General features: G+C 40.3%; 3 protein-coding genes across 5 annotated transcripts; 2 read left to right on the forward strand and 1 right to left on the reverse strand.

Moving 5' to 3' along the window:
* Window positions 1-4,018: 4,018 nt before the first annotated feature.
* plcxd1.2 (phospholipase C, X domain containing 1, tandem duplicate 2) lies at window positions 4,019-11,470 on the forward strand. Its single transcript, XM_086161922.1, has 6 exons — window positions 4,019-4,376; window positions 6,052-6,188; window positions 7,833-7,961; window positions 8,469-8,624; window positions 8,709-8,892; window positions 9,159-11,470. Exons 1-6 carry the CDS (start codon window positions 4,295-4,297, stop codon window positions 9,422-9,424), a joined length of 954 nt encoding a protein of 317 aa, XP_086018048.1. The 5' UTR covers window positions 4,019-4,294; the 3' UTR covers window positions 9,425-11,470.
* Window positions 9,052-15,226, reverse strand: gtpbp6 (GTP binding protein 6). 2 transcript variants are annotated; one of them, XM_086161921.1, is made up of 11 exons: window positions 14,820-15,226; window positions 14,608-14,745; window positions 14,458-14,528; window positions 14,257-14,387; window positions 14,084-14,154; window positions 12,748-12,906; window positions 11,854-12,062; window positions 11,572-11,720; window positions 11,100-11,252; window positions 9,624-9,766; window positions 9,052-9,395 (listed from the first exon to the last, which is right to left on the reverse strand). In XM_086161921.1, the coding sequence occupies exons 1-10, from the start codon at window positions 15,130-15,132 to the stop codon at window positions 9,640-9,642; spliced, it is 1,521 nt and encodes a 506-aa protein (XP_086018047.1). In that variant the 5' UTR covers window positions 15,133-15,226; the 3' UTR covers window positions 9,052-9,395; window positions 9,624-9,639. The 2 variants fall into 2 exon arrangements, with proteins under 2 accessions (XP_086018047.1, XP_086018046.1); XM_086161920.1 differs by having other exon boundaries at window positions 9,052-9,766.
* A 1,341-nt stretch (window positions 15,227-16,567) lies between these two features.
* Window positions 16,568-23,365, forward strand: LOC147225578 (ICOS ligand-like). Of its 2 annotated transcripts, XM_086162150.1 has the most exons (6): window positions 16,568-16,697; window positions 16,875-17,003; window positions 17,095-17,421; window positions 19,973-20,257; window positions 20,328-20,504; window positions 22,017-23,365. In XM_086162150.1, exons 2-6 carry the CDS (start codon window positions 16,892-16,894, stop codon window positions 22,088-22,090), a joined length of 975 nt encoding a protein of 324 aa, XP_086018276.1. In that variant the 5' UTR covers window positions 16,568-16,697; window positions 16,875-16,891; the 3' UTR covers window positions 22,091-23,365. The 2 variants fall into 2 exon arrangements, with proteins under 2 accessions (XP_086018276.1, XP_086018274.1); XM_086162148.1 differs by lacking the exon at window positions 16,568-16,697 and having other exon boundaries at window positions 16,743-17,003.
* The last annotated feature ends 2 nt before the right edge of the window (window positions 23,366-23,367 follow it).

The raw sequence follows: 23,367 nt of genomic DNA on the forward strand, positions 1-23,367 counted from the left end.
TGGAAAACGATCATTAATGTGACCGGCACAAAAGAAAACAAATTTCTAAATATTGAAAAATCTGACCTATACTTGTAGATGGCACACTCATAAAAATAAATCATTTCAAATTCTAGTAGTCTTAATCAGATCATTATTCTGGACATGAACAGTTTGTTCTGAAATTTGATTTATTTATCTATGTTTCTAACTGAGGTGGCACAGTAGCACAGTTGTTAGTGCTTCCATCTCACAGCATGAGGGGTTTGATTCCAACAGGCCCATTTCAATACTCAGGTTAGAGGTACAGAAGTATTAAACGATTTATTTCCCCGTGCCATCAGTTGGCAGAAGACAACAATCATGGACAACCTCAGAAAGATGATTGTTTACGTTTTCAATTTGCACACTCATTCCTAACATTGCACAATAGTCGTCATAACAACCAAGAACTACCTAAGAACATTGAAGAGCTGCCAGCACTTGAGTAATTTGCACAATGCTAACCATTACACAACAGTTGTTAAACCCGTGCACATTTCTGCAATTAATATTTATTCTGCATCATCACATATTGCGTTTTTTTCTTTAATTTGTACTATCGTCTTTGAATTTTAAACTTTGTACTTTGCAGTATAATATTTGGGCATTCACTGAGGATAGCAAAGAAGTAATTTCACACGTTTCCATACCAAATTACACACTTCAGTATCCCTCTTGAAGCACCTTGCATTGGAGTGATAGTTATGCTACAACCCTGCGATACTATTAGCGGAAGTTGTGTGTTTTCCGACTGGCCGTGAAGGTGTTTTGGGGTTGCGAGGGGGCGTGTTGGGGAGTGTGAGCGCGGAGACGGAGGATAGGTGAAGCCGCTGTTGTTTAGTCACGAATATAAAGATAAAGTTTGTTTACCATCGTTGGGCACGTCCATGCGGACCTAACAGTTATTTCCACGATGACTCTCCCTGAGTCTGCGTGCTGGACTCTTCTGAACACACAGAACGATTGAAAGTCGCGCATGCGTAGTAGGATAAATAGCCACACGACGATCGAAAGTTGCGCATGCGTACTAGGATAAAAGAGGATCCCGGTTTCGGGTTAACACCCAGTTTTGTTTTGTTTTGTTTTGTTTTGTACCGCACGGTGTTACATGATGATGAGACGGTGGTGTCCAGAGATACCAAACCGTGAGCTGAGGGATGGAAGGCTTGCTTGTGAGAGCTGTGAGTTTGGGATAGGGATGATGATGCCTCAAGGAGTGTATTGACACATTACACAAACTGTGTTGACACTGTGTTGGTCACTCAACAGTGACCTCTGCTGTAGATCTAAAATCATTGTGGGTAAACAAAATGAAAAGATGGCAAAATTTGCATGCTGTTAACCCAACATTAGCCTGTGACATATTGTTTAAACTTTATTCAATTGCTAGTCTTTTGCTTAAAATATGATCTCATCCTTGTATGATTTCATTTGCTGAGTGAAGTTGTTTATTAGAAGGGTTCAAAATTTGCAAAATTTGTGTAAATGCTCAAATGAGTTGGCATGTAAAATATAGCAAATTTGTCTGTAATAAAATTGAGAATAAAAATGTCTAGCTTATGTATGGGATCTTGTTAACCAAAGGGTTCAATCAAATGAAATAACACACTCAAAATGGATTCATTCATACATTTTTATTGAGGAACAAAAGTTTTTGAAGTGTCTTTCCTTCAAGGTGATTTCTTCTCTTCTCCTGCCTTAGAAAATACTCCTTCACAGGGAACAGATGGAGATGGTGTGCGTAAATATTTAGGTGCCAGTAAATAAAGGTGTGGATACATTTTCTGGTTATTTTTCCAATATTATAACAGCTCTTGTGCTCTGGGTCTGCTGCTTTCAGCCAAGTAGCGCTGGACTTCAACTATGGAATCTGCTGTATTATTTGAGGTTATTCTGTTCTCCTCAACTTCCATATCTAGAGGTTTCCAAAGATTGTGCCCAAAGAGATATTTTTTGAAAAACATTCTGTCATGTGATAATACACTAACGATAAACCACAGAAATATACATATAAACACACAAAAATATGTTTTCATACCTGAACTGGGTTCTGATCTATGCAAGGAGGTCAATTGTTCTGCTGGGTCAGGCTCATGGCTTCTCATTTTAGCAGCACATTCCGACTTCAGTCTCTCAACAGCTTCCGCTGATTTTAGTGGACTAAAGAAGCCAACTGTTTTAAACCTGGGGTCCAACAGTGTTGCCAGTATCATCACACAGAGTGATTCCATGTTGCAGATGGACTCAGTCTGCCGCTTTCTCAGATTTTTGGCCAGTTCTTGAGCAGCTGGTTTTGTTAATGTTGAAGCCTGATGTTGAAGCTCAATGTGGATCATTCTCATCAATGGAATAACCTTTGACCTCAGGACTCTTTTTTTCCTCAGAGTTCTCTTGTGGCTTGGTCCTGAGCATATTTTCAATTAATTCAAATTCTTCAGGAGTCAGTGGAGTAATATCATTTTTTAATGAGGCCAGTGACACCCAGACTGCCAACTTCAGTCATTCTTTCCAGCATGTGGCAGGTGCTGTTCCATCGTGTTGGCACCTCATTTATTAATTTATGGAATGGTGTTCCCGGCTGTTGCTGCATTTGAGTGAGCTTTTCTTTGGCCGTGGTGCTTGATTGAAAGTATGTAATCATTTGCACTGTTTTGTAGCGTATTTCTGTTTGTGTTGTAATTTGATCACATGATTTTTACAATTCAACTGATGGAATGGGCAATAAAAATAGTTTGCCGTATTTGCAGAATTCCAGCACATGAAATCATGTTTGCTGTTGCATCAGTGACAAGACACCTGACTTTGCTTGCTATACCCCACGCCTTCCTCAGGCTCCTTTTAACCATGGCCATGTTTTCTGCAGTGTTTCTGTGAAAAATGCTGCCCTCCGAAGACTGATGTACAAAATTCATGGCTGTCTTTGTCCACATAGTGGCAAGTAACAGCAAGATATGCCTCCATATTAAATAGAGGGCCACATGTCAGCTGTTAAAGTAAAGGCAATGGCGCTCTGGAGGTCCTTTTCCTCCTCATATTTCTGGCCCACCAAGTCCTTGACGGACTAAAATTTACCATACAAATATTGTAAAACCTTATGAATAGATACATGCATGCATGCATGTCTGTCTGTCTATCTATAAATCAACAGTACTCATTAATTTATTCGACCATACATTTCTTACACATATCTTCCTGCTTGGTAGAACATATGAGGGGGCAACAAGCTGCATGAGTGCCCTGAATCCCTTTTTTCTACAAGGGTGAATGGCTGACAGTCTATGATGATCATGTTAAACACAGCCTCATCCAATGCTTATTTGTTAGGAACTCCAAGTCATAAAGAAATATTGTGTTTAAAGCTTGTTAAAGGACTGTAATTTTACAAATAATATTACAGAGTCACACAAAGCCGCTTGTGTGTAATAAAGTATTTTTGATAAATCAAAGTTTGTAAGAATTTCATCATACCTGGGATACTCACAGCAGGAGTCTCTGCAAACTCTTCATTGTCATGCCGAGCTCTACAATGCCTCAGCATTGATGGTGTGCTCTTATTGATGATGAGCAGAGTTGACACTTCACCTACAATAAAACAAAAAGTTAATTTATCTGACAACAAATCAAACCTCTTACTAGAAAAGAGTCGAAACATTGAATTAAAAACGCACAGTAAACGATGCCCAAAGGAGGAAAAGATTTACCGTATTTGGCGTCAAAAGATCAAAATTATTCCAGACTTGTGAAAATTTTCTAGAACGATCCATGAGTGAAAGTAAAGCCAAAAAAATAATAAATGTATTCATCCGACAGGCACGGCAAGCAGTTTAATCTCTATCCAACAAACTCGCAACACTTAAAAACACAATTTGGCGCGGCACATCCAAACGACACACTTCCTGTATTGGTCACGTGATTTATTTATTTATTTTATTTTTTAAAGCGATACACGCACTCGGTACAGAGCTGACACACTAGCGTTGTTGTTCCCATCACTACTGTAAAGTTACATGAAGAGGGAATCGATGAAGCACGTTTGGAGTGGCAAGGTGTGCGTTACATAAATACAAGTGACAGTAATTCAGCAAAACGTTGAGACTTGTACAGCTAAACGGACTTCCATCTCAGGCTATCTGCCAAGCTATCTTCGCGTTTCCTGCAATTCAGGTTTCTCTTCGCTGTTCCTCTTCCGGTCGACGTATGAGTGGCCAGTTTTGGTCACATGGTGACGACGGGTCATCAGACAGGAGGGTCGCCTTAGTGGCGAGTAACCGACATGGACCGCAGCTGTCAGGACTGGATGGCCGCCTTACCGGAGGAGCTGTGGGACGTCCCGCTGACACACCTTGCAATACCGGGTATCTCTTTATCTTTCAAACTTTCAACACTCTTGGTGAACTACACAGCATGTCTGTCGTTCAAGTCTATACATTCCTGGCTCTTATGATCAGGTGAAATTTTTCCACATAGAAAACCAGACATGGAATATTTGTAAGATGAGATAAACTTCATGGATGAAATTCTTTTATCACAGCAGCGTTACAGTTATAATTTAAAAAATAAATATGAATATACATATAGAGAGACAGTTAGAAGACAGAAGATAGCAAGACATCCACTAATAAATAGACAACAGTGAGAACAACAAGATCAGGGATGAGAATGGACAACAGAATGGAACTGTAGGGAGGGAAAATAGACAACCAAAACCAAATGACAGTAGCAATGACAAAAATGAAATACTTGAAAAACAAAAATAGGCAGGGACCAACAAGGATTAAAACAAAGGCAAAGTAGAGAAGTTAGTCACATGGCATGTGAATGGGTGAGGTAGTTGCACAGATACACCTCAGACCGGTCCGAGTTGTTCGCCGGCCAGGCTGCTGTCTGATGGCTGTGGGCACAAAAGAGCATCTAAAGCCTTCAGTTCTGCACCAGGGTGGGATGAACTGTTGGCTGAAAGAGCTGCCCATCAGCCCCGGCTCATCCTGCAGGAGAGCTCCCAGTTTGTCCTTCACCCTCCCCACGGCCACAGATTGGAGATGGTCCAGGTTCAGTCCCACCACCGAGCTGGCTTTCCTCACTATCTTGTTGAGCCATTTTTTCTTACACTATTTAAATGCTTCCGTCTTCATTAATGTGAATATTCGCATTATTTCATGACAGAAAATTGATACTTGGAGTGTTGCTTTTCTTCTTCTTTATCCTTGACATGATTTTTATGTATAAGGACATGGGAGCAACCAATTTAGGATTCCTAATCATTTTATGAAAATGATGAGCTACTCGTCCTGGAGTCAACACACACACACACACAATCATCATGTCAACACAACACGAGAAGAGAGGGGGAAAAAAACACAAATGGAAGAATACAAACTACATTTTTGCCACACTCGCTAGTTTTGTGTTTTTAAGCTTTCTTTAGCACAAGATTTAGGATCTACTGAAAAAAAGTGTGCATTTTCTTGAGGCTAGTATACTGCTTTCACATTCTTTACTTTTTTTGACTCAAAATGTAAATAATGAAATAGACATCATAGGTGTTAGGGTGTAATGTTGAAACCAAATCTTTAAAAATAAATATGAAAATGCACACATTTTGCCTTTGATTTAGATTTTTGCTGATCAAAGTCCTATGAATTACTGGGCATAAGAAACTAAGATACAAGATATGGAGGAGCTTACGTTGTTGAGATTTATAATTTAACACACAGAAGGGAGGTAATTTGATTGTGTTTCCTCAAAATAAAAATAAAATTAAAATCCTCTTTCTGGAAAAATTAAAAAATGAAATATTTAATTGGAATTAAATCAAGATGATTCATTGTCCTTTTGTAGTTCTGTATTGTTTTGTCCTTGCTAATTTACCAATTTCTCCTCTGTGCACTAAAACTTTGTCAAACCATTTGGCGTCACTGCAGACAGAAAAGCAGGAATGTTATTGTAAAAGGAAACCTCCTTCCTTATTGTGCACACGAAAATAAACATTTTGAAAGTTTGAACGGTAATTGAGTGTCCCATCTTATTCAGGGAGTCACGATTCCATGAGTTACTGCCTGGACATTAGCTCCCCTTTGGTTCCATCTGAGTCAGACCTGTTGGTTCTCCTGGACAGACTTTGCCCCTGCATGACAAGACCTGCCATTGCCAAATGGGCTACAACTCAGGTATGCTTGGCAAGAAAACAAAGGGGAAACTGACCCCATTTTATTGCTATTTTATGGAATAGCTGACAAAATAATCTCTTATTTTTGCTAAATTAAATTGATGTAAGAAGAAGCAGGAAATAACTGTCTTAAATTTTTCGTCGTGAAAATTTTTACTTTAAAAGTTTTATATGTGACTATTAGTTAATATTTTTTCAATTTTATAATTTTTTTTTCTTTCTGCAACAACAGTCTTACAGACATTGTATTAAGTTTTGCACAAGTACGATTGCATAAAGGGAGAGGGAAATGAGAAGTCAACTAAAATTGGCCGTGAGCCCCCCCTCCCCCCCCCCCAAATAAAACAATAAAAAGCATCGGCATTTACAACCTGAAATATGGTGGAAAATTACTTATAAGTCACTTATGGTTTTTACTTTTTATGAAAGAACAAAATCAGCCAGTATCTTGTAGGTCATTAGTTTAAATTGTGTGCCAAGACATGAAATAATATAGAATAAATAAGAACATGTGTAACTTTCTTTTAATCAGCATTAAAATAATAAGATGAAACAAAACAATCTGATTAAAGCTTACATGTACAGCAGAGGTTTTATGGATTTTTATTCTCTTTCTATGCCAAAATCACTCAGCCATTATAATTTAACTATTACGATCCAATTATATACAAATAAGTCGTTATTATCACAACGTGAAAGTTGTGTCACTATGCTGTGTCACACGTGTCAGTCAGCAGTGATCTTCCCAATGCATTTTGTTGAAGATTTAGACTTTACATCCGTTGATATTATTTAATCCTGACTCTCCAAATCGAAAAAATATGGGTTAATGTAGCCTATAGACAACAATTTTGTCTTTTGTGATAACTCGCCATGCTCTTAACCTGCTTATACCTTTTGTCAGCTGGATGAACAACATTCCATGGATGACAACAATCAAACACATTATACCAATTTTACTGCAGATAGCAAGGCTTTGGCAACTTAATATACTCTAACATATCATATAACCAGTAATAGGCATTTCATTTTAAAAGATTAATTGTGATTACTGACGGTCAAAAGAAAGAATGAGAGAAAGAAAAAAAATTAAACTTTGTAAGGTGAAATGTATTGAACCAGTGAGCTAAACCGTTCAAAAATGAAAAAAGTTCAAATGACCTCGAAAGGTCTTTGCAAAGGAGGAATGGCGTCATTTTTTTCATTAACATCGAGGGACAAAAAAAATCATAACTGTTCAATGCATCAGGACAAAATAGAATAAGTGAAAACCAGAGGTAGAGAAATAGATCTTTAAACCTGATTTGAAAAAAATGTGGAACACAGTTGGACATACTATGTTAGTATAACTGTAGTTAAGTCCTAGATCTTTATTTAAATCCCAGATTTCTCGATTTTCTACCAATCAAAAAAGCTTTGTGTGCATGTTTATATCTGTCTGTGACCCATGTTGTGTATGCTGAAACTGGCATGGGGGTGATGCCTCTAGAAAATTATGGACAAGTAAGGAAAAATGAAAGTTAAGCGGATGCTCCAGGGGTGGAGGCTCACCTTTAGATTCTGTCACCTCATTTAGTAATTTGGACATTTCACACTTTTAAAAAGGTCTCAAAAAGACCTTCATCAATTACATTGCTCTCCTCAGGACAAAAGCATTGAGGAGCAGCTGTCAATGGGGATTCGGTTCTTTGACCTCCGCATTGCACAGAAGCCTGGTGACCCGTCCGGGGACCTGTATTTTACACACGTCATTTATACCTATCTACAAGTCCTGGTGAGTTTCATGATCAGCAGATGGCATCTTCCTTTCCCAACCATATCAGTGCAGGTTTGCTGTATTCTGGCTAATATGAATCATCCAAATCAATATTTTATGCAAAAAAAATCTAATTATATCTAAATTCCCCAGCAGTGACAGCTAGAAGCCAAGATTGTGTTCATGATGTTCGGTTGAGGGATCTTTGTGAGATCAATGTTGACTTTTTCAATCATCTGATGTGGAGCCGGTCAACAGCCGGAGCTGATAGTGTAATGCTAATTTCGCTTTCAGATGATTTTGAATTTTAACTTGAATCTCGACAGTTGTCCTAACAAGGAGCTGGTTGTTGAACTATTCAACAACATTTAAAATTGAAACGAGCTCTGATCAAACTACAATTAACTGCTCCCCAACAGCATTTAGGAATTTTGGGGCTTCCAAAGTAATGGCTTAGAAAAAGCATGTTTGATTCAAGTGCCATTGTAATTTAACTGTGATTACATACTGTTAATATCTCAACAGGATACTCTGTCGTCTGTCGCCTCCTGGCTGGAGTCTCATCCGAAAGAGATTGTCATCCTTGCTTGTAGCCACTTTGAGGGGATCGAGGACGAACTCCACAAGTCTTTCATTTCCTCCCTGAAGAGGCTGTTCGGCTCAAAAATTTGTCCCTGGAACGTTAGTTTTTTTTTTGTCTTGCACAGCTAATGAACGGTTGAGACATTCGTTGTGCCTTTATGAAGCCTCACCTGCCTTTCACAGGAACCGGTTTTGACATTGCGGAGTCTTTGGGCATCAGGTTACCAGGTCCTGCTTTCGTACGACTTAGAACTTGCGGTGAGACATCAGGAGCTGTTATCCGCCATTCCCTACTGGTGGGCGAACAACCACACAGCACAAGGGGTCATCAGTTACTTGGAGTCCAACAAAGTCACTGGTCGTCCAAGTCAGTATCAATTACATAATTCCACCCAAGTTAACAGAATGCCTAGGGAATAGATATATTGTCTGCTGATAAAAGTGCAAGTTTGTATGTATTTATTTTTGCTAGAATGCAACAAGGCATTGGCAATGACAACTGTCAAAATACCTGATTTATAAGACGTTGCATTGAAATATTTATTTCCCATTTCATACAGCCTTCACACAGAACATGTCAGTATTGTAATTGACGGCACAAGCGTGCAAAATTTTTGGTATTTGTACTTTCAGACCACTTCTTTGTTACTGGCCTCAACCTGACAGCGAGCAAGAGCTACATTGCTCTGAATCCTCAGGAATCCTTGCGTACGCTGACCTTCAGGAACTGGGAGTGTGTGAGGACATGGCTGGAACAGCAGCGACCGGGATCGGACCCCCAAAGCCTCAACATTGTAGCCGGCGATTTTGTTGGCCCTCTTCCACTGTGTCCTCTGGTCATCGGACTAAACCACAAACTAACTAAAAAGACTGGAAGCCATAAAGAAAAACAATACTAGGTCATTCATTCCCTCTCTTGACAACAATCATAGAATATCTTTGTTTTACAACTTCTGAACATTTTGAATCTCTGGTGCTGTCTGATCTAAGAGATAACTCTAAAGTGTAATATATGCATGTTTCTAAAAACAAAAAGGTTTATCTTTTTACACATGTGTTTTTTCAAATATTTTCATAAAGCGTCTGATTCAAACACACATTGGATGTGTTGGTGCTATCTGCTTGCAAACAGCTTCTTGTAGCGTCCATAGGCAGATGTGCTGATGATAACCCTGACAATCGCAGAGCCCTCGTTGCCGTTCACGTTTACATCTTGAACCGTGGCTTCCTTGTACAGCCAGCTGTAGAAGAACACATACATAAACTACAGATCGGGGCCAGGAAATAGGGAAACAAAAGCAAAGGGTTTCAGGTATGTCTCATACATACATATGCAGTGTGTGTGTGTATCTACTGTACATATATCTACACAGAACACTATTCAGCAGCATCTGCCTGGGAATTAACAACATGCAGCAGATTGAAAACAAAAATTCCTCTCTCTAGCACTGGTGAGTAGTAATCTGATTATAACTTAAACCGAATCACTTTCTTGTGATCTTGAAGAATAACTAATTTCACATCCATTTTCTTGTGCACTCCCTAGCCGATTGTCTTTGTGGCGTTTTTTATCAAGTGATGCTATACAGGTTCTGGAAGGTGGCTTAACAAAACAAAGCTGTATTGTGAATTGGCAGAGAAATTGTGCAAATTTATTTAATGGGCAAGAAACTGTAATAGGATTTTTGACAGACTGATTTGCAGTAATATACATCTACTGTAGGGTCATGAAAATGATATAAAAAGAGTCTTGTTCCTCCAACAACTCCTGAAACACTTTGCCGGGGGGCAAAAAAGTGGAAAATATTTTTTTTCCATGAAAGCACACATTGGCAGTGAATCTGTGCTTGGGGTTGATGGCTCTCGTGGAAGTAGCATCTGCATAAATGGCAGGACCTAAGTCTTGCTAGCATAACATTGCCTAAAGCATAATGCTAACACAGCCTGCTTGCCTTCTTCCCACAGTCTGTGCGGGTTTGATGCTTTCTTTCTAAGCATAGCACAGACACCCGACCTTTCAGATCATATAAAAGAAAATGTGATTCATCTGAACAAACTGCCTTCTTTCGATGCTCATGGGTCCACTTTTGGTCCTCACTTTCCTGCAGTATTGCCTTCTCAGTGCTGGACAAGGGTCAGACCAAGTGGTCTTATGTAACAAACCCCGTTCTGAGTCATTTCTATCAGAACTTAGTTGAACTATTTCACCAGTTTGAGCTATGGCAACTTTTGTTTAAGTGGTCCACATAGGCTACCCTTCCCGTCACCACTTCAGTGTTTTCTTTTGTTGGACTAGGAGATAAGGGCCATCACATAAGAGCTGCAGTTTTGGGAATGCTCTGACCTAGTTGTCTGGCCATGATAATTTGGCCTTCATATACTCATGCATCCTAACACTTTCCCATTTTTTCCTGCCTCCAAAACATCACATTTGACATGTATAACCAGACACCAAATATATATACTTTGCTTGTCATTGGTCATTACGTAGTTACGGCTGAGTAGTGTAAATATTGATTATTTTGTACTGCACATCCCTCATATAGATGCTGTTAAAAATAAAAATTGTCTCACCTTAATTGATTAGTGCTGAGGTTCACTTTGAGATCCAAAATGTGCATTCCAGTAGATTCCATGATCCCCTCTTCTACAGCATCCCTCAGCGCATCCAGGCCTTTCTCTTCCAAGGCAGATACGGGCAGCGTGTTGGGTTTTGAAGGCTGATAGCTGAGAGACATGAAAGTCTCATTTATTTTTGTGACATCTGCACCACTTTAATTGCATTCCTAAGGTTTAATTGGGACGCTTTTTCCACGATCATATTCAATACTGTATTTGTCTCTTTGTCACAAAATTGCCGGATCTCTGTGTTTTGAAAAAACAATACAATTACTTTTGTGTTTGTTGATATTGACAGTGCAATATAAATGTAATGCAAATCAAAATCTAAACTACGTCACTTTTTTTTCTAAATACATTTATTACAGTTTGGGTCTTATGCGGTGGGAGTATACCATGTTTACAGGATTAATAATCATAGTCTTACTTATCAATGAGGTCTATTTTATTGTGGACTTCTAGCATGGAGTTCATCAGGCTGTCGGGGATTTGGAGGTTCTTCAAAACGTTCAGCACGTTCACTTTCTGGTTCTCCGTCTCTGGGTGACTGATGTCCCGGACGTGAATCAGCAGGTCCTGCATATTAGAGGAAGATAAAGCCACATTGGCACAGACTGCACTTACTGAAAGCCCTGCATTTAATAATTAATTAATAATTATATTAATGAATAATTCATAATTTTCATTCAGTATTTTAAGCTGCAGGTACCGAGTGTTTGATATCTTCCAGAGTGGCAGAGAAAGCATTGATGAGCTGGTGGGGCAGCTGAGACAGGAAGCCAATCGTGTCCACATATAGAACAGTCATGTGACTGGGAAGCTGTCCGGCGTGGACGGTGACGTCCAGAGTGGCGAACAACTGGTTTTTGGGCTGGAGGCTGGTGTCCCTGGTCAGCGCTTTGATCAGCGTTGTTTTTCCTGGGAAGAAAGAATGGAGGATAAACAAGCAAGAATCCAGTCAGCGAGACACAGGAGCAAAGCTATTTTTTAAAACATAATGGTTACACCACCCCCTCCAAAAAGGTTCACATTCATTCACATACGTGTTCATTCATTCATCGTTTATACTGCTTATCCTGCGCTCAGGGTCAAAAGGGCTGAAGCCGATCCCCAGCTGTCACTGGGCAAGAGGCAGGGTTCACCCTGAGTGTCTGTCAGTCCATCGCTGGACGAAATACAGAGACAATCATTCGCTCTTTCTGGCCAATTTAAGATCTCCAGTGAACCTACTCCATGTTTTCGGACTGTGGGAGGAAACCAGAGATCCTAAAGGAAACCCATGTAGACACAGGAGAACATGCAAACTCCATAAAGAAAGGACCCCTGATGGAATCAAACTAGGACCCTCTTGCTGTGAGACTCATCACTGGACCACTGTGCTGCCCAATGTTCATATAATTACATAAATTAAATTAAATTGAATCTGAAATAATTTTTTGTTCCCGAAAGAAATTGTGTGCAGAGTAAATTACAGAAAATTTTTAAGATCATTTCCATTGGAAGTACTATATTTTAGCGGGCAGCTTGAAGCTACAACATGGGATGTCCCGCAGAACAGATTTTAATGTCAAAATGTCTGAAAAATATATAAAGTATCTCTCACCACAGTTAGTGTATCCTAGCACAGAGACGACAGGGAGCTCCTTGTGTTTTCGCTGAGACCGAAGAAGATGTCGCTTTCTCTTCAATTTCTCCAGCGCTGTGAAAATTTTCATCTCCCGCTCCTTCAACAGCCTCTGCTGCACCTCCATCAGTGTCTCACCTGTGCTCACCAGGGAGGTTGCAGCCATTAAAGTCATGTCAGGAATATCTGTCTAATCTCTAGTTAGGCTGGGTGATCTTGATTAAAAAAAGGCTTGTTATACATATTGTAATTGTTGTTCAGCTAAAATCAAGACATGATATACAACACAAATTAAGTACCTCTGTGTCTAATTGTTGGGCAAATAGTTTAATTACCCCTGGGAATGAACCTTTTCTGATACATTATTTCAGTCATTTGAAATGGAAAATAGGAAATGTTATCTTCGTAGCTGTTAACGATTTTTAATTTTGAGGGTATTTACTATTTCTCAGGTTGTTACAATGTGATCATCACAAGATGATTATTGTCAGTTTTAGGTAAATTTAATGTCAATTTTATTTAATTCTCTAGTTTCCAAAGATTTTCATGCAGATCTTTTCACATCTGTACTTTTTTCAGGAGAGTTGTGTTTGGATTTTTCTGACTAATTGAATCAGCAATTAAATTCATTTGCTGCGGAATTAAGTGACGAGGGTGTAGAGTAATATTATGTACAATTTCTAAAAAAAACAACAGATAAAAAGAAGTTATCAAAGTGGGAACAGATGTGATCTATACAGACGGGAGAATAAGTTTGATACACTGCTAATTTTTCAGCTTTTCCCACTTGCTAAGCATGTAGAGGCCTGTCATTTTAACTAGGTGCTGGAACTAATAGGTCTGTGAGAGCTGCAATTCTTACTGGTTCATTCTGATCAAACACTTCATGCATACAATAAAATGCAAATGAATTACTTAAAAATCATACAATGTGTTTCTCTGGATTTTTGTTTTGGATTCTGTCACTCACAGTTGAAGAGTACCTTTGATAAAAAATTACATTTGTAATTGGAAAAAGCTGAAAAATCAGCAGTGTATCAAATACTTATTTTCCCCACTGTCGATACAATTCCAAGATCAACTTTCACACACAAAAAAAAAAAAATCAGACTGATCTGTTTTACTTTACTGGCAGCATTGTTACATTACTTAACATATTTCAAGATTTCCTATGAGATTTTTGTTACAAAACAATGTGATGCTGCTTACAAGATGCTCTATCTGAAATCAAGTATGACAATATTTCTTGATTAAAACACTGGGATAGATTTTATAGATTTGAAGAGTAAATTGGACTCTTTGGCGAAGATGTTACCTGACCCGCCGATGTATCTTGATCCTCCTCCCTGCTGATCCAAATTGGAGAGTTCCATCTTCAGGCGAGACCTGACATCAAATGTATCTCAATTCCATCCAATTTTATATCATTGGAAGAAAGTTATTGAGAAAAAAGTGACTGCAGACTTAAATAGACAGCTCAGCAGTTACCTTAGCAGGGGGATCTCTGCTAAAGAGATTTGTAACTTGGCCTCCTTAGTTCTGGCGTTGGACCGAAAGATGTTGAGGACCACCGAGTATCTGTCGAACACCTTCACGCCCCACGCCTCCGACAACTCCATCTGAAGACGAAAACCGGTGTCTCGGCTTGTGTTACCGTGATAACGGTTTTTTTTGCGCACAGGAGATCACCTCAGAAGAAGGGAACAGACGCTCCACGTTGACAAAAACAGCGGTGACGCCGGCTGTCTGTCGGATTCTCTCTGCGGGAGAGTGGGTTCAGGTGGAGAGGCGGGATGGGTTGCGGGAATGATGCGTGGAGACACTGCCGGTGATCGTTACCTGTGAGAGACTGGAAGTTGCCTTTCCCGAATATCCTCCTTTTCTCTGGGGTTTTGGTGGAGAGGATAACTTTCCCCACCACCGTCCAGGAGTCCAACGTGTTGACTAGCCCTTCCGCCTCCGCCATCATCAGCTCCGCTGTAACGCAAAGCGGCGTGAAACACGCGTTGACACAATTCACGCGTGTTTCACGCACGGAAACGACCTGCTACCGGTGGTCAGGTGCTGCTTCCGACTGCCCCACTTCACATCAGGGTGCACGATGAACACCCTGTGGCTTCCCGTCACGACGGCCCGCTGCTGGAAGAGTAATTCCACCTCGCTGTCCTCCACGGTGTCCCACTCCTCGTCCCCGCTTCCGCCGGCAGGGTTGCCCGTGAACGTCCCGCGCTGCGGGGCGGAGAGAGCAGTCCGTCGGCGTGAGGCTGCGGCCGGAGCCTGCGGGAGACCCCTCCAGGCTGGAGAGGTGGCGGACACCCAGCGAAGGAGCGGGGAGAGGGCGTAGACCCCCCGCAAGGAGGTCATATTTCGGCTTTAGGACGTCAATAAACGGTCTCCGGAAAACTAAATCGGTGAAATAAAGCGAGAGACGCCGTCCTTCTTCTTCTCCTTACAAACGGACGACGTCACAGGTCACTGATTAAACCCTACAGCGCCACCTAGCGGCGTGGAGGCGAACTACAGTTGTATTTGGGAGTTCGGCATCTTCAAGGGACAAAAATAAATTTCTTTTTCTTTGTTCGTTTCTCGACAATTCAGCCAAATTGTTCAAGTTCCTGTTTTTTAAGTGGTGTATGTTTTTCACTGTACAATGCTATGACAATTTATCGTATCTTTTACCTTGATGCTAAAAGATAAAATTGAACAAAACAGAAGTTTTCCATTTGGGAAACTAATTTTAATTACTCATCAAATTTTAACTAATAATTAAGAGATGATAAAATCATACATTTATAAAGCGGAAATGAGCAGCATGCTTTTCAAGTGATTTTCTCCCAATTCTGAACGAATTAATAATTACAAAAAGCAGCAGATACAATCGCAGTTGTTTTAATTCAAGGATACCTATCTCATTAACTCAGAAAAAAAAATTGTTTCTCCCTCATGAAATTTTTTTAGCACGAAAAACAACAACACTTTTCTTTTGTTTCAATCCAACATTAATTGGAAAAAAAGCAATACTAAATAGCCTTTAAAAACTGAAATTGAGAAAAAAAAACACAAAAGTGCTTAATATGTGTTGGTTGAAGCTTTTACATTTTAAATTGCCCCCTGGCGAGGAAATTAAAAGTAGTGTTGTACTTAAACATGGGACTCGATCACAATTACGATGGAGAAAATATAAAAAAAAAATCTTATTTCATCTTACATCCATGCCAATCTTTCTTGAAAACCATGCATATCATTAACCTTTCATCCAAACCCATATTTATTTGTACGTTTTTATTAGATTCCCCACCACCTTTGTTAACTCTCTAAGTATTTCTGCTTCATAATGCAAATTGAAACTTTAACTTTGCTCACAGCAGCTTTTTAACCTCAAATAACCTTTTATAGACGGTAACAGGATACGCTTAAAGTATCATACTGCAATACACTTATAACAAGAAATGAATTAATGGATTAAATGCATGCTTATAGTTTCTTAATGGTATCTCTAAACACACGCACACACACACAAACACACACACACACACAAACACACACACACACACACACACACACACACAGTGTATAAATACATACTTAGTTTACCAGCACAGAACCCTTTACTTTGAGTGAAACCGTGAGTAATAACCTTTCCTAAAGACCCGCCTATTTTTTGTCTACATCACAGTGCGTGATCGTGTGTGTGTGTGTGTGTGTGTGTGTGTGTGTGTCTGTGTGTGTTTGTGTGTGTGTTTGTGTGTGTGTGTGTCTGTGTGTGTGTGTTGTCGTTGGCTGGGCGGTTGCGGGTGTACATGCGTCTCGTTAGAAGTCAAACAGGTTATTCCACCCCAGCCGGGCAGGCTTCTGAAAAGACATTTCACCAAAAAGGACCCCGCAACGCGTCGCCGTGCGGGAGTGCGCGGGCGGCGTGACGCGCACAGGTGAGGATGGAGCTGCAAGCCGCGACACGACACCGCAGCAAATTCCTGCACGGAAGGGGAAGAAACTAGTATTGCGACAACGCGTTGTTAGAGAATAAAGGGCTGGTTAAAAAAAGTGTGTAACAAAAAAAAACAAACAGACAAACGTTAAAATCTGGATTTATTTAATTTTTTCAGCTTAAAGTGGGAACTCTATGCGGAGTGTTTTGCGCCCGGTGCGCGGAGTCCCGGGAGTTTTGGCGATGCCGGTAGCGCTGTGGCGCACCGGACTGCTGCTCAGCTTCCTCCGCGCCTGCGCCTCTTCCGGTAAGAAAACACTCTCAAGTCTCGATCGTTGTTTTTCCTTTTTCATTTTTATTTTACTCAACCCGCTCCAACCTGCGTTTGGTGTCCGCAGAGAACCGCAGCTGCGTGCTCGGCATCGTCGGTCGTCCCGTCTCGCTCCCGTGCTTTTACGCGGACGCGTCGGGGTTTGTGAATTTAACAATAGAATGGAGACGAGAGGACGTGGCCGTGCTCCGATCCGCCTGGGACGATGAAGGGAATGTGGAAATGTGGAGCAAGAACAGCGTCGCGGTGCCTGCAGACGCGCCGGTGACCGGGAACTTCTCCCTGGAGCTGCCGTCGGTCCATCCCAGGGAGGACAACATCTACTACAGCATGTACTTCCTTTCCCCGGACAACCAGAGCATCCAGCTGTGCTCGTCGTGCCTTAGCATAGCAGGTTAGTTCCACGCACACAATTTGAATTTTAATTAAAAAAAAAAAAAAAAACAATGCCCAAAGTGTATAAAGAGTGCGCAACCTCAAAGCGACACTGAATTTCTTTTGGTTTTTCTCCTGATGATCACACCTATGCCACCTATGTGTCCTTGTCATGATGTTAATCCTGTTTTCCATGCTCAGTCTCTTGATTCTTCCCACCTGTTCCATATTGAAGTGTGTATATGCAGTAGTTGTGGTGCGAAGCCCTGGGTGTCACTTGAGGTCACTTTATCCCGATTTCACATCTGGTGTTATTCCTGGTGATATTTATCTGATTGCTTAATAGAGAAGTACAGAGAAGGTCAGAGAGAGTTGGATTGTGTTTTTGTAGACCTAGAAAGAGAGGGACTCTGGTATTGTATGAAGATGTCTGGAGTGGCAGAGAAGTATGTTGGACTGGTGCAGGACATGTATGCTTGCTGTGAGACAGTGGTGCGGTGTGCTGTAGGGATAACAGAGAAGTTCAAGGTGGAGGTGGGACTCCATCAGGGATCAACTCTGAGCCCCTACTTGTTTGTAGTGGTGATGGACAGGCTGACAGATCAGGTTAGATAGGACTCTCCATGGGCCATGATGTTTGCAGATGACATTGTGATCTGTAGTTAGAGCAGAAAACAGGTAGAGGAAAATCTAGAGGTGGAGGTATGCGCTGGAAAGGAGAGGAATGAAGGTTCGTCACAGCAAGACAGAGTATATGTGTATGAATAAGAGGAACCTGTGTGGAACGGTGAGGCTACAGGGAGTGGAGATCAAGAAGCTGGAGGATTTCAGGTACTTAGGGTCAACAGTCCAGGGCAACTGAAAGAGTTGAAAGGAGGTGAAGAGATGGGTCCAAGCAGGTTGGAATGGGTGGAGAAAAAGTGTCAGAGGTACTAAGCGATAGAAGACTATCAGCCAGAATGAAAGTAAAGATGTACAAGACCGTGGTGAAAACCGGTGATCCTGTATGTTCTAGAAATAATGACGATGACAAAAAGACAGGAGGCAGAGCTGGAGGTCGCAGAGATGAAGATGCTAAGGTTCTCTTTGGGAGTGACCGGGATGGATAGGATTAGGGACGAGTTTATCAGAGGAACAGCACATGTTAGATGTTTTGGAGAGATGGTCGGAGATGCCAGACTGAGATGGTTCGGTCATGTACAGAGGAGGGATAGTGAATATATCGGTAGACGGATGCTGGAATCGGAGCTGCCAGGCAGGAAGTCTCGAGGAAGACCAAGGAGAAGATTTATGGACGTAGTGAGAGAGGATATGACGGTAGTTGGTGTGAAAGAGGAGGATACAGAGAATAGGTTTAGATGGAGAAAGGTGATTTGCTTTGGCGACCCCTGACAGGAAAGAGGAAAAAGATTTATCTGACTGCTTATCTGATCCTGATTCCGATCCAAACCCCTGGTCTATATTCCCGATGGTATCCCCGATTCCATGTCTTGTGTAATTCTCGATCTGAATCTCCAACAAACAGCATCCAATAAGTTGTTAATGTTGCGATTTTGTGGGGGGACACGACAAACCCGGGCTCAAAGCCTCTTACGCATTTAAAAATCGATATTTTCTATTTCAGTGTAATTTAGTGTCAACTGGGTAGCAGTAAGTTACTGTATAGTGTTTGCGGCGTCATTACTGTGTCGTTACTGTGTTGTAATTGTGATCTCATGTGCATTACTCATCCTCTTTTTATTTTAGAGTCTCGCTCAGTTTCTATTCAAATAATTGCATTTCACTGTAATATGTACTTTGGTCATCTTTCACTTCAACAAATGAATAAGGTAACAGCGTGAAAATGCTCATAAAGATTTCACAAAGATCCTGCATGGCTCAGAATCATACTGGTAATTGATATCCAAACATACAGATTTAAAACACTTTATCATTTGTATAGACATCTTCACAATACTTAAATAAATGATAAGATAGAGCCATCATATATGTGTCAGAACAACATCTTCAAGTACAAATAGTGGAATTGTAAGATCTTCAGACATCAAATATATTAAAAATGATTACGCTTGGGCCATTTCAGCTACGATTATATGATCTGTATAATTTATCTGTATAATAAAATGTCATCTTTTTTATGCAAATGAATGTATAAAGTTCCAGTTTCTTATTCATTTTGTCATCCATTTTACACTATTTCTACAATTTTGCATGACATCTACCATGATTATTGTATAACGTTGAGATATAAAGCGGCTTCAAATTCAGAAAGCAACTACCTGCAAAATAATGAGATAACTAAAGAGAATAAGAGTTGGAATGAATCACCTAAAAATGAGAATGAAATGACCTCAAAATAATGCTTCAACCGCTGGCACCTTGATTGTTGGTTTTGAGCCGAAATGTCTAAAAAATGCATTAATGATATCGCAATAATGAGTGGAGATGCATTAACTGTTAGATCGTGTATATTACTGTGACGACTATGTTTGGATATGCCATTATAGTAAATTGCTGTCCATATGTTTACGGGAGAGGCAGTAACTCCTGGGTTAACTGTTTATTTGCAGCCAGGTTCAGCTACCCGTCTCTGCAGAGGGAAGCAGCCGCTCCTGGCGAGGACACGGTCTTCCTGTGTCACTCCGGCGGAGGATTTCCTGAACCCGCTGTTTCCTGGGTCATCGACAACACAGAGAAGCCGCCCGAAGGCTCCGTGAAGACCCTGACCACGTGGCTACCGGACTCCCAGCTCTACAACATCTCGAGCAACCTGACGTTGAACGTTTCCTCGGACTCCAGCGTGTCCTGCATCATAAAGAACGTGAACATGAACGAATCCTGGACGTCCACGAGCTGTGAGTGAAGCGTCGGGCCGGACGCCAGCGTGCATTGCAAAGTGCTCACCCATGTCTTCCCGGCGCTCAGATGGAGTGCACGTCAGTCAGCCGGTGGGACGGGCGTCGGAGGCCATGTGGATGTTCAGCACAGCGCTATGCGTGGTGGTTGGCGTGATGGTGGCGGTGGGTGTGGCTTACCAGATCCACCTTGATCGGAGCAGTAGGAAGAAGAAGAAGCGATACCAACACCAGCATCAGGAAAGAGGTGAACATCTGCAGATTTCACGATTTTAATTACGTTATCGGGCCTGGAAAGACAGCGTTCCATGTCTCAGGTTGACCTCCAGAATGTCTTAGGTGATAAACATTCAACTCTATCCGGGAACCGTTCAGAGTCAAGTCAGACAGTGCTTCCCTGGATGTCTTAAATGTTCTATTTCTGAACTTTTTTAGGGTTTAGGATCTTGATTTTCCTTGATTTTAAATCTCGTCTGGGTTTCCGAAAAAATACTTTCATATTTATTTTCTTAGATGTTGTTTGGCTGTCTATGTTTTGAATGCCCATTTTTTATGTGATTAATTACATGTCTTACGCGTTTGTTTTTTTTTTGTTTTTTTTTTAGTATCCAACACAGTCTAGAACCTGAGTATTTTTACGCTAACTAAATCATCATCGTAGAAAATATGAAAACATTTTAAAAATTCAGTGGTGGTCTCATTCAGTCGTGCTTCCGTTTTAGTGGTGACTTTCTGCTCTTATTCATCTATCGTCATATCAGCTGTAAAAAAGAAACAGTGACATCATATAGTGACACACACACACTCTATCATATCTATTAAGAAACATAAAGTGTACAGCTTTAATTCACTGACTCTCCGTAAGTTTAGAACTGGCCTGATTTTGACACTGATTTATGAACAATTGTCAGGCTTTCTGAATTAACAGTCAACCCTCTCCTTTATCACCATTAAAGAAAAGATAACACACCCATATTAAGTTGAAACCGTATTTAGTATTATGCTTGAACATCCCCAAAGGACAGTGTTTTAGGAAATACATGTTTGTTGTTAAAACAATTGTAGATAAGTAAAGTCACAAGGTTGAAATAGTAATGTATTAAAGTAATGAATACATCAGGCCGGCTGAATTTTTGTATAATGGGAATTGTGTATCTGAAACGCTTGAAAGAAAAAGAAAAGCAATTATCAGATTTCTTTTGTAAAAATATCAGGTTTCTTAAAGCAGTATATCAAGAAAACACACTAAACAATGCTCGCAGGCAACCTACAACTGAAAGAGAGAGCATTTATTGTTCCAAAACAGGGTGTGACTTTTTTTGTACTTCTTTCTCGTCACTTCTGAGGAGACTCAAACTGAGCCAGATTATCAAGGCGAAGCAAACAACTACTTTTAAAATGTTTGTCGTATTTACAAAAGAATTATACTGAAAACAAATGCCGTAGATAGCGCTTACACCTTACAGCAAGAAGGTCTATCTATTGTGGATCAACTCTTAATTTGCTTGGTCATGTGAATGACATAAATATTCATCGATTTTTTTTTTTTCAAAAATCCTGCTCATGTTTATATTTAATAGTGATAAAAGAAATATTGAGGTATTGAACAATCTCCCACCTAAAAAAAAAATATATATATATATATATAAGCAATTTATATGTCTAGTCCGGACCTGGTAGCCATTTTCAGAATGACAGTGCTTCTTGATACATATAACAACAATTAGCTTCAAATGAAATTACTTCTTGTCATCCTCAGGATACAGACGAAAAAATCCACTCAAAGAGGAAACAGAAGCCATGAAGTTGCAGTCTGGGGAGTCTGGTGTTTGAATTATTTCTCTGCTGATAATTCCCATGAAGTAATTGGATTCACAGCAGAAACCCGAGGTCTTACTTTTGCCACTTGTGATGTAGGAGTGAGAGCACTGACTGCAGAGGTGAACCACGAGGAGGACAGAGGAATTGTTTTAATCGGTAAACAGGGCAATTTTGAAAAGGGCGTTCTGAGGCCCGAGAGATTGGCATGGCATCCTCACTTTTTGTACATGATTTTCAACACTCAAAACAGGAAAAACAACCACAACTCAATGCAATAAAATAGTTTATACCCCAGGATTGATTTTATACTCCACTCATGCAATAAAGAAAATAAATAAATCTGTGCAATGAACAACGGCTTAAGCGCCGAATGCCAATCTCTGCAAGCATAAACAAGTGGTTGCTATGTCAAACTGTACCTGCAGTGTAAACTTTGCAGTGTATTCAGATCAGCTCATTTGACCTGGGCCAGTTTTCTATCACTAAAACTTTCACTAAAACAGTGGTTGATCTTTAGGACCTGGGGGGTTTGTTTGTGTGGGTTCGTCGAGGTCCCACTATTTCAAAAATGTACAGGAGTTTAACTGTTAACTTTAAATTACCACTACAATATATATGGCTGACTGGTAATGGGTCGAGGCTAAACCCCCACCTCTCGCCCTGCAACAGCTGGAATTGGCTACAGCTGTTCTTGGGTTCCGTCACATGTGTACAGGATGAGTGGTTAAGATAATGAAAAAATATATTTATAAGTTAAAGCAAAGAATGTAGACAGGCTTGTTTGTGTTAGTGATGTCAGTTGTACAGTAGAAGTTGCAGGGATGTTATTTGTTTGCAAATGTCTTAGCGAACTTATGTGGTAAAACGTTTTCTGTTTACCGTCCAGTGGACTCAAGGATTATTTGTGCCGACAGGAATTTGATTGATTGACTGCATACTTCGATTGACCTTTAATTCATGACATTTGTATTAATTTAAATTGTACTTGCTTTTTAATCATGCTGTTGAATCTTTTTTTGAAGCTTTTTACTTTCCATGTCTAAATGGATCCTGGCGCTCAATGACAGCCCTATGTATGAAGACATTGCTTGTACTCGTTCCATGGAAAACTCTAAACATCGATCATATGAACATTTTTGTTCAAAAAATGATAATTGAAGTGAAACTTCTCGTCATATTGTTTTGCGTTTTCAGACGGCAAAGAGAACACATACATTCACCTTCAGAAATATTCTGCAATTTAATCTCACTTTGTTTCTGTGACAGGGTTTAATAAAATCACACCAACA

The sequence above is a fragment of the Fistularia commersonii genome, chromosome 16 (assembly GCF_037954325.1).
Source record: "Fistularia commersonii isolate RoL2024-O1a breed Wild chromosome 16, RoL_Fcom_v1.0, whole genome shotgun sequence".
NCBI classification, from domain to species: Eukaryota; Metazoa; Chordata; class Actinopteri; order Syngnathiformes; family Fistulariidae; genus Fistularia; species Fistularia commersonii.

Excerpts from the sequence above, each read along its gene's own strand:
- plcxd1.2 (XM_086161922.1), top strand. The coding sequence starts at position 4,295 with ATGGACCGCAGCTGTCAGGACTGGATGGCCGCCTTACCGGAGGAGCTG. Across the intron at positions 6,189-7,832 it reads CCAAATGGGCTACAACTCAG|GACAAAAGCATTGAGGAGCA; the intron begins GTATGCTTGGCA and ends TGCTCTCCTCAG. Across the intron at positions 7,962-8,468 it reads ATACCTATCTACAAGTCCTG|GATACTCTGTCGTCTGTCGC; the intron begins GTGAGTTTCATG and ends ATATCTCAACAG.
- gtpbp6 (XM_086161921.1), bottom strand. The coding sequence starts at position 15,132 with ATGACCTCCTTGCGGGGGGTCTACGCCCTCTCCCCGCTCCTTCGCTGG. Across the intron at positions 14,746-14,819 it reads GAAGCAGCACCTGACCACCG|CGGAGCTGATGATGGCGGAG; the intron begins GTAGCAGGTCGT and ends TTTGCGTTACAG. Across the intron at positions 12,907-14,083 it reads AAGATACATCGGCGGGTCAG|GTGAGACACTGATGGAGGTG; the intron begins GTAACATCTTCG and ends TGGTGAGCACAG.
- LOC147225578 (XM_086162150.1), top strand. The coding sequence starts at position 16,892 with ATGCGGAGTGTTTTGCGCCCGGTGCGCGGAGTCCCGGGAGTTTTGGCG. Across the intron at positions 17,004-17,094 it reads CCGCGCCTGCGCCTCTTCCG|AGAACCGCAGCTGCGTGCTC; the intron begins GTAAGAAAACAC and ends TGGTGTCCGCAG. Across the intron at positions 20,505-22,016 it reads ACACCAGCATCAGGAAAGAG|GATACAGACGAAAAAATCCA; the intron begins GTGAACATCTGC and ends TGTCATCCTCAG.